Raw genomic sequence first — 14,042 nt, 5'->3', positions numbered from 1 at the left:
GCTGTTCCTATTGTGCCGATCTGTCCCAGAGGTCACGGGCACTCACGGCTGCTGCTCTCCCACCCTGGCCCAGTCCCCACAGGGCACAGCTGAATCTCAGGCATTGTCTGCAGGGTCCTGAGTGGGTCTCTGCCTGGGGCTGGGGGCTGTGGAACCACCCATCTCCCCAGGAACACGGGGAAGCTTGCTGCCGCTGGGCGCCGGGGTCACAAACTGGAGCAAACTCCTTTCCATGGAACAATTTAATACAGGCTCAGCACCACCTGAGGGTGGCAGTGGGGGAGGGGGTTGGGGAGGAGAGTACAGTGGCTCCTGGCATGGCTGTTGTCTTCCAGTGTCAGCGTGTCCTGGCCCCAGGAAGAGCCTGGGGGGTGGGGGCTCAACCAAGTGTATAGGATGCCGTGAAGACACACGGAAGGCTGCTGCCCAGCCTGGGCAGGACAGATGGTGGACTCGGCCTCTCTTCTAGGAGGCACCCATCATCCAGGTGCCCCAAGGAATAAGAGGTAAGGAGGCCTCTGGCCAGGGAGGGCACGTGGGCCTGGTGTCCCAGCACAGGGCTGGCTCTGGCCGGCTCCAGCCCGTGACTGTCCCCAGAGTGCGTGGGGCTGCCATGCCAGTAGTGGGGAGTCTTCAGCCGTGGCCCCCAGGCGGGGACAGCCTGCATGGACCCTGGTTCCGGGGGCTCTGAGGCCCGTGGAGGAGCCCACATCCACAGGCCCTCCCGGCTACCAGCGTCGGAGGAGTCGTCCTCCCTGTGCTCTGGCCCGCTCAGGTTAGGGAGACTGGCACACTGGCACAGGCCTCCCCACCTCGAGCACTTTGGAGACTCCGTGGGGCTGGCAGAACCTGGAGACTCTGCGGTCCCCACAGGGGAGCCCAGGCCGAGGGGCTCTGGGCTGCCTTCCCAGCTCTCCTCCTCCTCCATGCCTTCCCTCTTGGTGTGCGGAGGCCAAAGCTTTCTGGAGGACGGATCATCACTGCACGAGTAGCGGGACCCCTGGTCTGCTCCCACACTGCCACTGTGTCCTGAATGGTGATTTTGGCGTTCGGAGCAGTGGGGGCAGGAACGTGCATCTGGGGGACGCGTGCCTGCCCCAGGGGCCTGCTGCACTGTTCGATGGCCTTGGCTGGAAGAAGAAGAGACGCGGTTTGCTTCTCCACAGCCCCCGTCTGGCCTGCAGGGTGCCTGCCCCGACCTCATCCTGGGGTCCCCATCACCACGTGTGACGCTGAGGACTCTTCCAGGCTGCTGGCCCCAGACGGGAGGGTGTGTGCAGCCCGGGCAAGGGGAGCCCTGGGACACCACCGGCTCCTCCTGCACAGCCATCACAGGGTGGATGGCCCTGAACTCCTTGCCTCACTCTCATCTCTGGGGACTAAAGCACCAACTCAGGACCCCATCACCTACCCCACCTGACCTGCTGCGCCCTAACAGTGCATTGGCTGAATTTCCCGCATCTGAGTCCCTCCTACATGGCTGGAAAGGAACTGAGCCTAAGATGATGGGGTGAGAGCTGGGGCTGTGGGGCAGACATGGAGTCCGGTTCAGGCCCTTGGGGACAGGGAATGCAGTTTCTAAAGAGGTGGCAGGGGTGCCCTGTGTCCTCTGCCCCTGGGCCACTGTCTCTTTCCTGGTGAGACTGGGCTGTCACCGCTACTGTCCCATGAGCACCCAGGGAGGCAGCATCTGGAGGCGCAGTAGGGCCTCCCCAGTGCCTGGACAGCCTGCACCTGGGCCCCCACTTAGAGCCTCTAGAGCTGGGACAAGCCCATCTCTGCTCTGCATGGGGACCCAGGCGCTCAGGTCCATGATGGCAGCAGCAGCAGGGGAGGAGCACGGGGACCCCTCCCCACTAGAGCCCAGAAGCCAGCGATGCTCCGGGTCCCGCTGCCTTCTGTTGGCCCAAGGCTAGGACTGCAGAGCCCACACTCTTGTGTTCTGCCGCAGGGGCCCCCAGCCCTGCCTCTGTGCCCAGCCCTGCTCGCAGGAGTGCACTCGGCCCCCACAACTGGGCTCAGGGCACCTGGGCCTTCCAGGGGTTCTCAGATGGCTGAAGGGGATCCAGTGCCGGCAGGCTTTACATCACTGCACAGGGTCTCCCACAGCCCCACCTCCCTCTAGCCCTGCCCAGATACAGGTGGGAGCCCCGCCCACCCCTGTCCTAGGAGGGTCCTGTGTGCAGACAGCTGTGGTCATCGGGCCAGGAGGCTGTGTGGGGTCAGGCAGGGCCACTTCTCATCTTGCTGGAGTGGGGGTCCAGCTGTGCTCCAGGCTCCTGGGGGCACTGAGCCAGGACACCTGCTCCAGACCTGGGCAGGGTAGCTCAAGGCGGGGCCTCCAATCCACTCCAGAGTGGGGGTCAGCCGAGGAGCCAGAGCCACAAATGTCCTGAGGACAGCTCCACGGCCCGGCCCCAGAGTCGTGGGGGGAGAGCCGGCACCCACAGGAGGATTCTGGGAAGCTGCCCGAGGCCCCGCCAGGCCATGCTGACAGAGCTTCAGAAAGCAGAACTTCTGAGTCGGCAGGACAAGGAGGACCAGGAAGAGGTGAGGCCCTGGGCGGGGATGTCAGGGCCTGGCACTCCCACTACTGACTCCCTCAAGGGAGCATGGGACGGGGCCATGTGCTGGACTCACCTTCGGGAGGCAGGAGGCACTGGAGCTTCCCCAGCTCACGCATGGAGGCCCGCAGCTGCCTGATGACCGCGTCCTCGCTCAGAGACCAGGCCTGCTTCAGGGTCACCTGCAGGAACTCCCGGAGGTGGTCCCGGGGCATCTTCAGCAGGCGCTCTAGACATGGGGGTGGGTGTCAGGCTGGGAGGGGCCCTAGGGATGGCGCAGCCACCATGGCTGCTCCAAGCCCTGTCCCAGCACCAGACATGGGCTGCAGACACCCTTGGACACCCTTGGGTGTCACGCCAAGCACTAGAGGGACTGCTCAGGGGCCAATTTCCAGTGCGATGACCCTGGCCACTTCTCCTTGTGGTCTGTGGGGGCCTGGGATTGGGGATGCAACAGGGGGATTCTCAGTGCCCTCCTGAAGGGAACCCAGGCCTCCCAAACCCCCTCACCCCTCCCTCAAGCCCTGCTCCCGAGGGACAGGCAGGGGACCCCCAGATCCTCCATCCCCAGCACCCGGGCCTCTGTGGGCCCTGAGGACTCACTGTTATGGATCTTGAGGGCCGTGTATGCCATGGCCGGGAGCACGTGCTCGCCCTCCAGGATGTATATATCCCATATTCTCAGAGCCAGGGGGAACGGCACCTGGGGACAGAGGCATTGGAGGACCCGCCCGTCAGGGCCTCAGCATGGCCCACAGGGGTGGGTGTGCAGTGTCACTACCCTAGGACAGAGGTAGACTCCAGGAGGCTGATCACACAAGAAGGCCAGAGCTCCTCCTGGGAGGGGAGGGGAGGCCATGCCTCATGGCCACATCCCTGCCCACTCAGCGAACCAGACCCACAGAGGATGACCATGTCCTGTCCTGGACCCTGGGGGTCTGCACACTTTGGAAGCCACACTGGAGATGCCAGACACCCCAGGGACCTGGGGAGGGCTCAGCCCTTGGGCTGTGCTGCCACCAGCCTCTGCCTCGGGGGGTCTATGGATCTCCTGCCTCTCACTGTAGGGCTCTGGCCTTTGCCAGGCTCTCAGGATAGGTCCTGGTGGGACCTGTCCCCTCCTTGCTGGCTCTGAGGCTCAGCCTCAGCTTGGACCACCCTTAGCAGGGCTGGACAGGGCCTGCCTGGTCTGCACAGCAGGCTCCCTCCTGTGTCTGCTGGGGCTGGGGGAGCTCAGAATCACAGGCCACCAGCACCAGAGAACCAGGCACTGGGGCAGGAGCTTCCCTGGGCAAGGGGTCCCCGGGGCACTTACCCCATCCAGGAAGCACTGGATGTACCAGTGGGTGGTGGAGTCCTCCAGGCACACACCCTCCTTCTCCTAAGAAGAGGCAGAGGCAGAGGGGGCTCAGGGCCCAGGGCCCAGGGCCCGGGCCTGACTCCCTCTAATCTGAGCCCTGGGGCAGAGCCCCTGGGTGCAGGAAGCCCAGCAGCAGGGGCATCCCCCCTCCCAGCCATGCAGGTTCCTGAAGGGACACAGGTCCCTCCTTCCACTCTGCTCTGGGGACAGTGTCTCCCTTCAATCTACGCCAACTCTGGGGGACCAAGTGCTGGAAAACAAACCAATACCCAAGCTGCCGCGGACCCCAGTAACCAAGGAAAGTTTTTGTGAGGACATGGCCTCCCCTGGCTCAGGAAGCAGTCCCATGAGCCCAGAGCCCCCAAGAGGAGAAAGGAGATGCTTAACTTACCAGGTGTTTCTCCAGGGAGGGGAGCACGCGATGCACAATGAGCCCCAGGTGTTGCTGGAATCGCTCCAGTTTGGGGGTGTTCGGTTTGTAGAAACCTGAGTAGAATCAGCCACACCCCCACGTGAGAGCCTCTTCCTAGGAAGGCTGGAGAGCCCCAGGCCTGGGTGGGGTGCTTCTGAGCACTGAGGGTCAGGGGAGGCTGGACCAGGGGCAGGTGGGGATGAACGTGGCCAGGGCAGAGGATCTGCTTGGGAGGTGGGTGCAGGTGGGTGACTGTGTGCAGCCCAGGCCTGGCTGCCCCCTGGAGCCCGCTGGGGTGGGTGCAGTCAGACTGGGTGCCTCCTGACCATTCCAAGACTCAGGAGCGAGGAGGGGGTGACCCTACAGGGGATGCTGCCTTCCACAAGTTCCCTGGGTGTGGCTCTGTGCTTGAGAGTTGTGTACAGACGTGTGAGGCAGAAGAGCCAGAATCGACCTGAGTCACTGGACAAGGACAGGACCCCTTGTTCTGAAGGTTCCCACACCCAGGATGGCCATGGCCAAGCTGCAGGGCCTTTGGGTGGTGGTAAAAGAAGGGGGCTGGCTCAGTCTGGGAGGCCTCTGCCAGCCCTGGCTTCTAGGGAGCCCCCCCCACACACACACACTGTGACACTGTCCCGCACATTCAGGAGCCAGTGAGGGCCGTGCACGGACTTGCATGCACTGGGCCCCACACGCCATCCACCTACCGTGCATCGCGTGCTTCCTGCTTTCCATGAGCTGCACCAGGGCCCAGAAAGAGTCCTCCTCGGGCATATACATGAGAAACAGCGCCACCACATGGCTCAGACCCTGGCTGTAGCCCACCTCCTGCAAGATCCCAGAATACCTTTAGGAGACCTCCCCTGGCAAGAATGATATCCTAGGATGGCCCACCTCTCAGGGAGATCAGGGTGTGGGGAGCAATTCGGACTATACTGTTACTGGAATTAAGATTTATTCTATGCATCTGCTCTCCCACAGTATGGCGCTGGGAGAGAAGTAAACAGCTTCTACCCAGCTGCCTCTCACCAACTTGACAAGCTGCAGGAGCTGCTCCTGATTGGAGGAGAGCGGCGTGCTCGGCGTGTGGGCAGCCGAGTTGGGATTGGTGGAGAGGACTATATAGGAGGAGAGAGACGGCATGGTGGTGTGGGTTGGTTGGAGAGTGCGTTGGAGAGTTCGCGGGGAAGTTCGTTACTTCGTTCTTTCTCATTTCTCTCTACTCATTCTTGCTTTGGGAGTTTGCTGTTTACTTATTCTTACTTTACTATAGAAAGGACTTGTAAAAAAAGGGAACAACAAGCGCCCGGTCCGGTGCGGCTCCTCCGCGTGCGGAGGAGCAGCATCAGGGTAACCCACCGAAGGGTCTAGGAAGATTGGGGAGGGAGCCCCTGTGCCTGAATCCTGCCACTTGGTGTCAGCTGCCCAAGAATTGGAGCCCAGAGAAGTTCTCCAAGTTCCTGGAGGGAATCCTGCAGGGCCTGAGCTTAGGCAGCACAGGGGGAGAGCTCAAGTATGGACACCTGTTACTCCCAAGATGTCAGCATGGGCCAGGTTGCTGTGGGAATCCAGATCCATGCCCATGGAAGCTTCTGGGCCCCTGAGCTCTGCAGGTGAGCCGGTGGCCCTTTCTCACATGAGGAAGAAGTAAGCCAGGAAGTGCTACCAGGACCGGAACAGGAGGTGTGCCTCTGGCATGGGTGCAGGCCTGGGCTTCCTGAGTGCCAGGCCCCCCTGGGAACCAGGGCACCAGGCAGGGTTGGCCAGTGGCAGGTCAGGGGGTGGGGATGTCCAGGCCTTGCTGGGTCACCCATGGAGCCCTGCACCTGCTCCACGCATGGGAAAGTCTGAGTGAGTGGTTGTGGCAGTGGCGCTGTACAGAGTGGGATTCAGGCCCATGGGTCCAACCACGGGTCTGGTGGGTGTAATGGCATCAGTGGGACCCAGAGCAAAGTCGTACACCTGATCTGCCCTGCCTTCACCCCCCGCCCCACTGCGTGGAATGCTAGTAATGGGAGGGGCATCCCAACACGGCCAAGCTCCTGGGGTCTGGAGACCAGCCCAGGAGAAGGCTGCCTTTCTCCTCCCAGAACTTGAGGTTGGGTCCAAGGAGGCTCGGAGCCTGGCCTCTGCCGCTCCTCCTCAGAGCTGTGGATGAGAGAGACCCCTCAACCCAGGCTGGGATCTCTGTGACCAGGGGTGCCCTGCAGGGACTGCCGGGATAGCACCTGCGCTATGATCCCAGAATACTCACGGGATTGTAGACGGAATAGGCCATCAGTATGTGGAATAAGGCCTGTTGGCTGGAAGAGAGAGGACAGAGGCCGTGTGTCTTGTGCTGCCGAGGCTCTCAGTGCAGCTCTGCCTAACAGAGCCTGACAGCCACACGCAGGGCCCGTGACACTCTGCTCATGCGCAGTGACGTCATCAGGGCACCTGTGTGTTGTCCACCGTGTGGGTGAGCGCCGCCTGCATGGACACGCACACCTCCCAGGGCGCAGTCCCGTGCACTTTCATTTCCCCAGGTGGGTGTTCAGGGCACAGGTGAGCGTCCCACTGTGGGAGTGCAGTCCCGTGGGTCCAAGCTGTGCAGAGTCAGCCTCCCATGCACGTTCAGCCTGGTAGGGAGCAGCTCCTGTCGCCTGTGTGTTCCCCATGAGCCCCCTGTGGCCCAACTCCCCTCCTCCCCAGCTGTGGCCACCCCTGCCCTGTTGTGTGTCCCAGGGGTCGGCCTCTTGCAGACGTCCTGTCAGTGGATCACAGCACGTGTAGCCTCTGAGGGACGCTTCCTCTCTTAGCAGAATGCACCCGAGAGGCCTCCAGGTCAGCCCAGGCCCGAGCCTCGTCCTGCCTCTCACTGAATCCCGTTCTAGGATTCAGCTGTCGCACGGGTTGCTTCTCCGTCTCCCCACTGAGCATCGTGCAGGCTTCCCCTGCATCCAGTGACTGTGAACACAACCCTGAAGCATGCGTGTGTGTTTTCTGTGCATTCGGCTGTTCTAGTGGTTGTGTAAATGTGATGTGTGCTGGGGGTTCGTGTGGGAGGTGTGTTTCTCATTGTGAGACATGGCCCTCGGTGCTGCCGTGGGCCTGGGCTTCTGTGCTCTGTTCCTGGCAATGAACCAGAGGGGCGATCGCCTCACGTTCTCCCCAGCACCCGGCGTCCTCAGTGGTTTTAGTTCCCCCCCTCCCACAGCTGTGCGCTGGTGCCCCTTTGTGGTGTAGGGAATAAGCGTGTGTTCATGCGCTGAGGAGGTGAATTGTGTGTGCTTTCATGAAGGGTCCCCCTGAACCTGTGTCCCCGGGATACTGGGAGGCTGCCCACTGCTTCCTTGTGACTGAGTTGAAGGGCTCCTTGAATATTCTGGAAACAACACCTTTATTAGATAGATTGCTACTATTGTCTCCCCTGGTGTTTCTTTTCATTTCATTCTCTCCACAGTGTCTTTGGGAAAGTTTGTGTACTATAGAAAAGGCAAGTTTGTTTTCTGTGCTCAATGAACTGTTTTAGGCTTGCACCCAATCTTCCCTAGGGACCCCATGTGCCCCAGGACCCTTGCTCCTCCCACCCGCGGGTCCTCCCCAGCCCAGAGGCCTCACTTCATTCCGTAACATTCCTGGAACATGAGGTGGTTTCTGAAAGTCCATGCGATGGCGGAGTCGATGTGATGGAAGTGAGTGGCGCCCAGCCTGGCCAGCTCTTTCATCTCCTGCAGGGCAGGGACAAGGGGGAGGGGCAGCCTCAAGAACTGCCCAAGCCCCATTGCCACACAAGGACCTCAAGTCCACGTCAGCTCTTCTGGCTGACAGGGAGTTCCTTGCTGGGTCCCACCTTGAGGGAGGGTCATGGGCTCCCTACTTGCCTCAGTGCCCACATCACCCCGACGGTCAGCATCAGACAGGGGCTCTGAAAGGTGCCTGTGCACTCCCCCTGCCTGCCTCAGCTCTCAGCACAGACCCGGTCTGCCCCCAGCCAGGCTTCCGAGCCTCCTCGCTGGCATCTCAGGCCCTGCCCTCCAGGAGTCAGCCACAGCCTGACCACTGCCCCATGCTGCCCCCTGCTGGAGAGTCTCATCTCCATCTCGACATTGCAAGCCACCCTTGGCTTGGAGCTGAGCCTGGGCAATGACTGTCTCCAGGCCCAGCTCCCAGGGCCATCCCCAGACTGCAGACTTGGGAGATACAGGGTGGGCCACACGGCTGGGCCCTACTCCCTGATGGCAGCCAGGGGCCATGAGAGCCAGCTGCAGCTGACTGCCCTCTGCTCACACCAGTCCTCCCTCCCTCCTTTCCCGGAAGCTTTGAGAGCTGTCTGACCATTGGACCGGCCTCTCCAGGCAAGGGCAATGCCAGGGGCTGCAAGTCCATGTGAAGGCAGGGCCAGCTGTGGGCAGGCCTAGGTGAGGGCCGGCCAGCTGTGAGCAGGCCATGTTAGCACAGAGCCTGTGGGGCTCCCTACCTCACACCATTGTGATCTCATCCTGGGAGACCCCCGCCCATCAGGGACCAGCAAGTCCTCTCTTCTGGCCATATGCCAAGCTGCCCAGGTGAGCTCAGCAGAGAGCAGGTTAAAGCCTCTGGCACAAAACACACCTGTCCAGTCCCAGCTGGGTCTGAGGAGACAAGGAGGAGGCACTGACTAGGATCTAGGGAGAGGAAGGCAGGATGGGGAGGAGGCTCCCGAGGGCTCAGTGAGGGACGGTCCTCCACGGAGACTCAGGCTCCTGAGCAGGCCCGAGCAGACCGGGCCCCCTTGGGCTGAGTGCAGAGCCATACCGCGTATTTGCCCGGGTTCTGGGCCTTCCTCTTGTCCACCTCCAGCATCACGGCCCACACCTTCCCGCGCACCTGGGCAGGGATGCCTTTGTAGATTCTGCGCTGAAACTACAGGAGAGAGGAGGCTCTGGTGAGTGCTGAACGTGGCCACTCGTGGAGGCAGCGCAGGGTGAGACAGCAGAGGGAGAAGCCAGGGGCTCCCTGTGTATTGGCAGAGGGAGGATCTGCCCAGAGGGGGGCCTTATGACCCACAGTGACTGGAGGGCCAAGGGCTCAGGGGCACCGGCTCTGCCATGCACGGACTAGCCGCTACAGGGCTCCAGGAACCACGCGTGCCCTGCATCCGGGATTGTCTTCAGCAGTGACTTCAGGTTTTCTACCAGGACAGTGTCCTGTGTGTATGGGGAAAGGGTGGGCATGACCCGTGTCCGTAGGGGCTGGACAGTTGCCCCTGGGCATCTGAGAGGCAGGCGGTGCCTGGCACAGGAATGGGCACTGCTCAAACCCCAATTCAGCTCTCAGTGTTCCCGAGGGGCCCTCATCGCCACGGTACCTTGTCACTGCCGCGGTATTTACTATGGTTCTTTATCATCTTTATCCACTTCTGGATCCTTCCCACCTCCTGTTTACGCTGGAAAACGAGACAGGATGGCGTGAGCCCAGCTTGGGGCTCTGAGAGGGGCCCTCGGATGCAGCTCAGGAGCTCTGTGGCTGCTCAAATGGAAGGAGCCAGAAAAGGCACAGACCGTGAGCCCCAGATCTTCTGTCTGGGGGAGCATCGGTGGCCTGGCCTCTGACCCGAGCTGCCCCGTCGTCAAGCAAGAGCCCCTGAGCTCCAGCCAGGTCACTCCCAACCATGCCAATGAGTCAGGGCGGCCGCCAGCAGACGCCCCTGAGCTGCGGCTCACTTCTGGGACAGGTGAGTGTGGTAAGATGTCAGCAGGTGCCGTGTAAGTACCACATCGCGGGACCTTATGGCACTCCCACTCACCACTGCCGAGCCCCACGTGCCCCTCTGCCCAGCTCTGCTTCCAGATGACTGGCCCATGGCCAAGGACTTGTCCTTACCTTTGCCCCCGGGGTGCTGTCCTGGGGCAACTTCTGCTCACTGGAAAGCAAGGGAGGCGGAGAGGTGAGGACAGGACCACAACAGGCACCGCGACCTCCCTAGTGGGGCAGGGAAGGACCAGCTTCATCCTCTCAGCCCAGGGGACTGAGACGGGAAGGGAGGGGCTGGTGACCATGAGCACAGGGAGCCTAGGGCCAGGCAGGGGCTCTTGCTGCCAGTGGCGGGCTCCAGGCCTGTCAGAGGTCCACCTTCATGGGTGTGTGGCAGCCCCCACAGCAGTTGTGGGGTGGCTGTCCTGAGCAGGGCCAGGCTGCCCAGGGTTGAGGCAGCTATATCCCCACATCAGCTCTGCCCAGGACATCACCCTGGAACTGACCGAGTCCGGGTGGCCTGCCTGAGAGATGCTCAGTGCTGTGAGTGTGCACCTGGGGCTCGAGGCACCTGGGACCCCCACACCACTCAGGGTCACCCACCGCCCACCCTCCCCCCGTGCCCTGGCCTCCTGCGGTCATGTGCCCCACCTCACCCCTCCTCTGTCAGCCCGGACCCTGGCCATCTCTCCACCACTCTGCTCCTACTTATTCTCCAGGTTCTAGCACAACATGGAGGCAGAAGCCCTTATCCCCATGCTAAGGTGGGCTGCTGAGTCATGCCAGAGATGGCCCGAGATGTCTCCATCCCTCCAGGTCACCGGAGCCCACCCTCCAGCCACGGGGCCTCTCTCCCTGACATCTGTGGGAACAGCCTCCAAGTCTGCTTCCTGCCCCAGGCCCCACTCCTGCCAGCACAGACCCGGGGGCAGGGCCATAAGCTGCACCCTCCCTGTGGTCTGTACTGCGGGAGCCCACAAGCAGGTTCAGAGCCACAGAGACCACATCCCTGGCCATCCTTCAGACTAGGTCTTTGTAAGCCTTGAGCCTGGCCCTGAACCCAGGCACCTGCTGGACAACTGCCCACATGCTAGGCTGGTGCCCCAACCCTGTGGACACAGCTCTGGAGTGGCGATGGCCAGGCTGTGTTGCCTGGGAGCATGGGGACCCGCAAGCCACCCCCTCTACTTAACAGAAACAGAGGCCTCAGAGTAAGAGTGCCCAGTGCTTGCCCCACATCCAGCTCTGTCCCTGCCTGCAGTCCTGAGTCCCAGGGTCACTCGGCTCTGGCCAAATGCTGACCAGTGCCTGCCTGTGACCACAGCTGGGCTCAAGGTCGGGGCCCGGGGACAGGTGTGCCGCCTCATGTTGGGGTTTCTGACCCCAGTCCCGCCCTGGGGTGAGCTGGGGTGCAGAGGACTCACTGCAGGAACCCAAGCCTGTCAGGGACGAGGCAGCCGCCCTCATCGTCCTCTCCTTCAGGCTCCAACAGTGCCGCTCCTCGGCGTCCCTGCAGCTGAGAGGGACCTGGATGAGAAGTTCTAGGGGAGCTGTTCATCCTCCCCCTCTCCCCGTGTCCCCAGGGAGGCAGGGTCTGGCTCTCACAGGCACAGTCCTTGAGGCAGGGCCCCACCTCCTCCCCCAGCACCCTGGCTTGTACCTGCTCATATTTTCTGATGAGCGCTGCTCGCTCCTGGGCCCTCCGGGACCTCAGGGCATTCATATCCAATCTGTAAGACACACACGCACATGTGAGTCAGCACTGGGGAGCCCACAGGAATGCTGCCCTGAGGGCTGTCCCCCTGGTCAGAGGGGGGACAGCCACACAGCCAGGCAGGCGGGCACCTGGTGGCCGGGACCCTGGAGGATGACTTGTGCAGAGCTCAGGGACTAGGGACGGTTGGGGAAGGACAGCCCCCACCTTGCCTCCCCTGCCCTCGGAAAGGGCGCTCCTCCCCCAGCCTGGCATCCATGTGCCCTCCAGGGAGCCCAAGTCTACGGGGCTCCCTGGCACGCTCCCAGCTCCCGCATCTCTGGGGCTCTCAGAGCCGGTCTCCCTGCCCACCTGATACCAGCTGACCTGACACCTAGTCTTGAACCCATGTCCAGACACGGACTCACACCCAGGCCCATTCAACACTGGTGACCAGCAGAGCAGGAGGAATGAGAAAACTGTATACACGTTCTGCACACAGGGGCAGCACTCAGAGCTCCACCACATCACTCATGGAACCTGGCATGGGAGACCAGGGCCACCCCCCTGGCAGGACCTTCCCCACGCCACAGCTCATGCAGAGAGCAAGTCCCACTCACCTCCGTTGAGTATCCATGTGATTCTCTGAAATGCACCTGCTGCCTACACTACCAACTGGTCAGTTGGGCAGTAGACGCACTACTGGCCTCTGGTCGCCTCCCAGCCCAGAGTGCGCATCTCAGTGACTGTGACATCACAGAAGCCTGCCAGCCAATCCCTAGTGGCTCTGCTGTGGCAGGGCTCAGGGTCCTCAGGCCTGGCTTCATTAAAGGTCACCAGAAGTGGGGCCTGTGTTCTCCCCAGGGCCCAGGTGAAGAGGGCAGGGCTCTGGCAGAACTGCCCCGGAACCAGGGGTGCCAGGGCCCTCTGCCACCTGCCGTAACGGTCCCAAGTCCCAGGCAACCGGCACCTCCCGCCACTCCTTTCTGCCTCTGCAATTGTATTACAGCCCAACTGTGAAGGCCTCTTTCTTTGAACACAAGGTCACATAGGGAGCCCCACATAGACCTGTCCCCACACTCCGGGGCTGCCCCTGCCATGACCTGAACTGAGACTCCCGGGGGTGCAGCCTCCTGTCCTACCACAGGCCCCACCCCAGCACTGCCACCCTCTGCTGCCCCTCCTGCTCTGTTCCAGCCCTTCTTCCCTGGAGTTGTAGGAGGTGGACACAGGGGTCCTCTGGGATGGAGGGCAGAGGAGTGTCCCGCTGAGCACCACCCGCACAGGACCTCAAGCCAGTGTGGCCCAGCCTGTCCAGAGCGGGAACCAGGGCCCTGTCCTGCACAGGGCACAGAGCACTGAGAACTCCTGGGCACAGCACCTGAGCCGCATGCTGGTAACACCGGGCTGCTGCTGACCATAAGGACAGGGACAGCACACGTCAGGCTGCAGGTAGGAGTAGCCACAGGCCCGCGGCTCCCCGGGGTGCTGATCCCATAGTTGTTGCTACAAATGTTTCCTTACTATCAAGGTGTTGCTACAAATGTTTAATTCGTGGATCTGGGGGGGTGGTTGCTTCCATCCACTGTTCCCCTCACCAGAGGCCTGCAGTGGCCAGTGGCTGAGGCCTTAAAATAAATAAATCTTTAAACAATAAAAATTAAAGTTCAAAATAAAAGCAAGTTCCTCTACTTTTCTCCCTCTTTCTCTCTACATCTTGACTCTACCCGCCTCTCCCTGCACCCCCATGGGATGTTGGCCAACGTGTTGGAGGCAGCACGAAGGCCCTCCAGAGCCGTGAGCCAATCAGCTCGTGTGGCTTGCATATCGCCCCAGTCTGTGGGATTCTGTCACAGCAGCAGAGTGGACCAAGACACCTGGTGTCGCCTGTGTCCTCACTGCACATAGATTTGCATCTGTCGGACGGGGTGTGGTGGGACACAGCCCCAGGGTCCCACAGGTGGGGTAACGAGGGGGTCTCTGCTCCCCAAGCCCTCCCATCCTCTGGGCTCCCTTTCACTCCTGCAGAGGCAGGGGTCCCCCATTGCTTCTCTGTGGAGGGAGCTCAGTGAGCACAAAGAGCAGGTCTCCCCTGGGGTAAGTGCTTTAGACAGAGTTTGTGGCACCAAGAGGGCTGTGGGACCTTTAAGAGGCGGGCAGAGTAGGAGGTTGCTAGGTGAGATGGGGTGGGGCCCTGGGAAGGGATGAGTGCTGGGCTCCCAGAATCAGGGCTGGGCCAGCCAAAGGTAGGAAATGCATCTGGGTCTCCCTCCCTCCTGGGTGATGGAACCCCAGTGC

At 61.7% G+C, this 14,042-nt stretch overlaps 1 protein-coding gene across 1 annotated transcript; it reads right to left on the bottom strand.

Moving 5' to 3' along the window:
- Positions 1-270: 270 nt before the first annotated feature.
- On the bottom strand, positions 271-9,789 carry LOC138846700 (USP6 N-terminal-like protein). Its single transcript, XM_089306765.1, has 10 exons — positions 9,666-9,789; positions 9,113-9,220; positions 7,937-8,046; positions 6,591-6,639; positions 5,044-5,164; positions 4,316-4,410; positions 3,880-3,945; positions 3,168-3,267; positions 2,641-2,793; positions 271-1,130 (listed from the first exon to the last, which is right to left on the bottom strand). The coding sequence occupies exons 1-10, from the start codon at positions 9,702-9,704 to the stop codon at positions 772-774; spliced, it is 1,200 nt and encodes a 399-aa protein (XP_089162891.1). The 5' UTR covers positions 9,705-9,789; the 3' UTR covers positions 271-771.
- Between the last annotated feature and the right edge of the window lie 4,253 nt (positions 9,790-14,042).

This window comes from Oryctolagus cuniculus, chromosome 10 (assembly GCF_051225735.1).
Source record: "Oryctolagus cuniculus isolate XC-2025 breed Fujian yellow rabbit chromosome 10, ASM5122573v1, whole genome shotgun sequence".
NCBI classification, from domain to species: domain Eukaryota; kingdom Metazoa; phylum Chordata; class Mammalia; order Lagomorpha; family Leporidae; genus Oryctolagus; species Oryctolagus cuniculus.
Note: the sequence above shows the minus strand (reverse complement) of the source record. Positions and strands in the feature narration are given on the sequence as shown.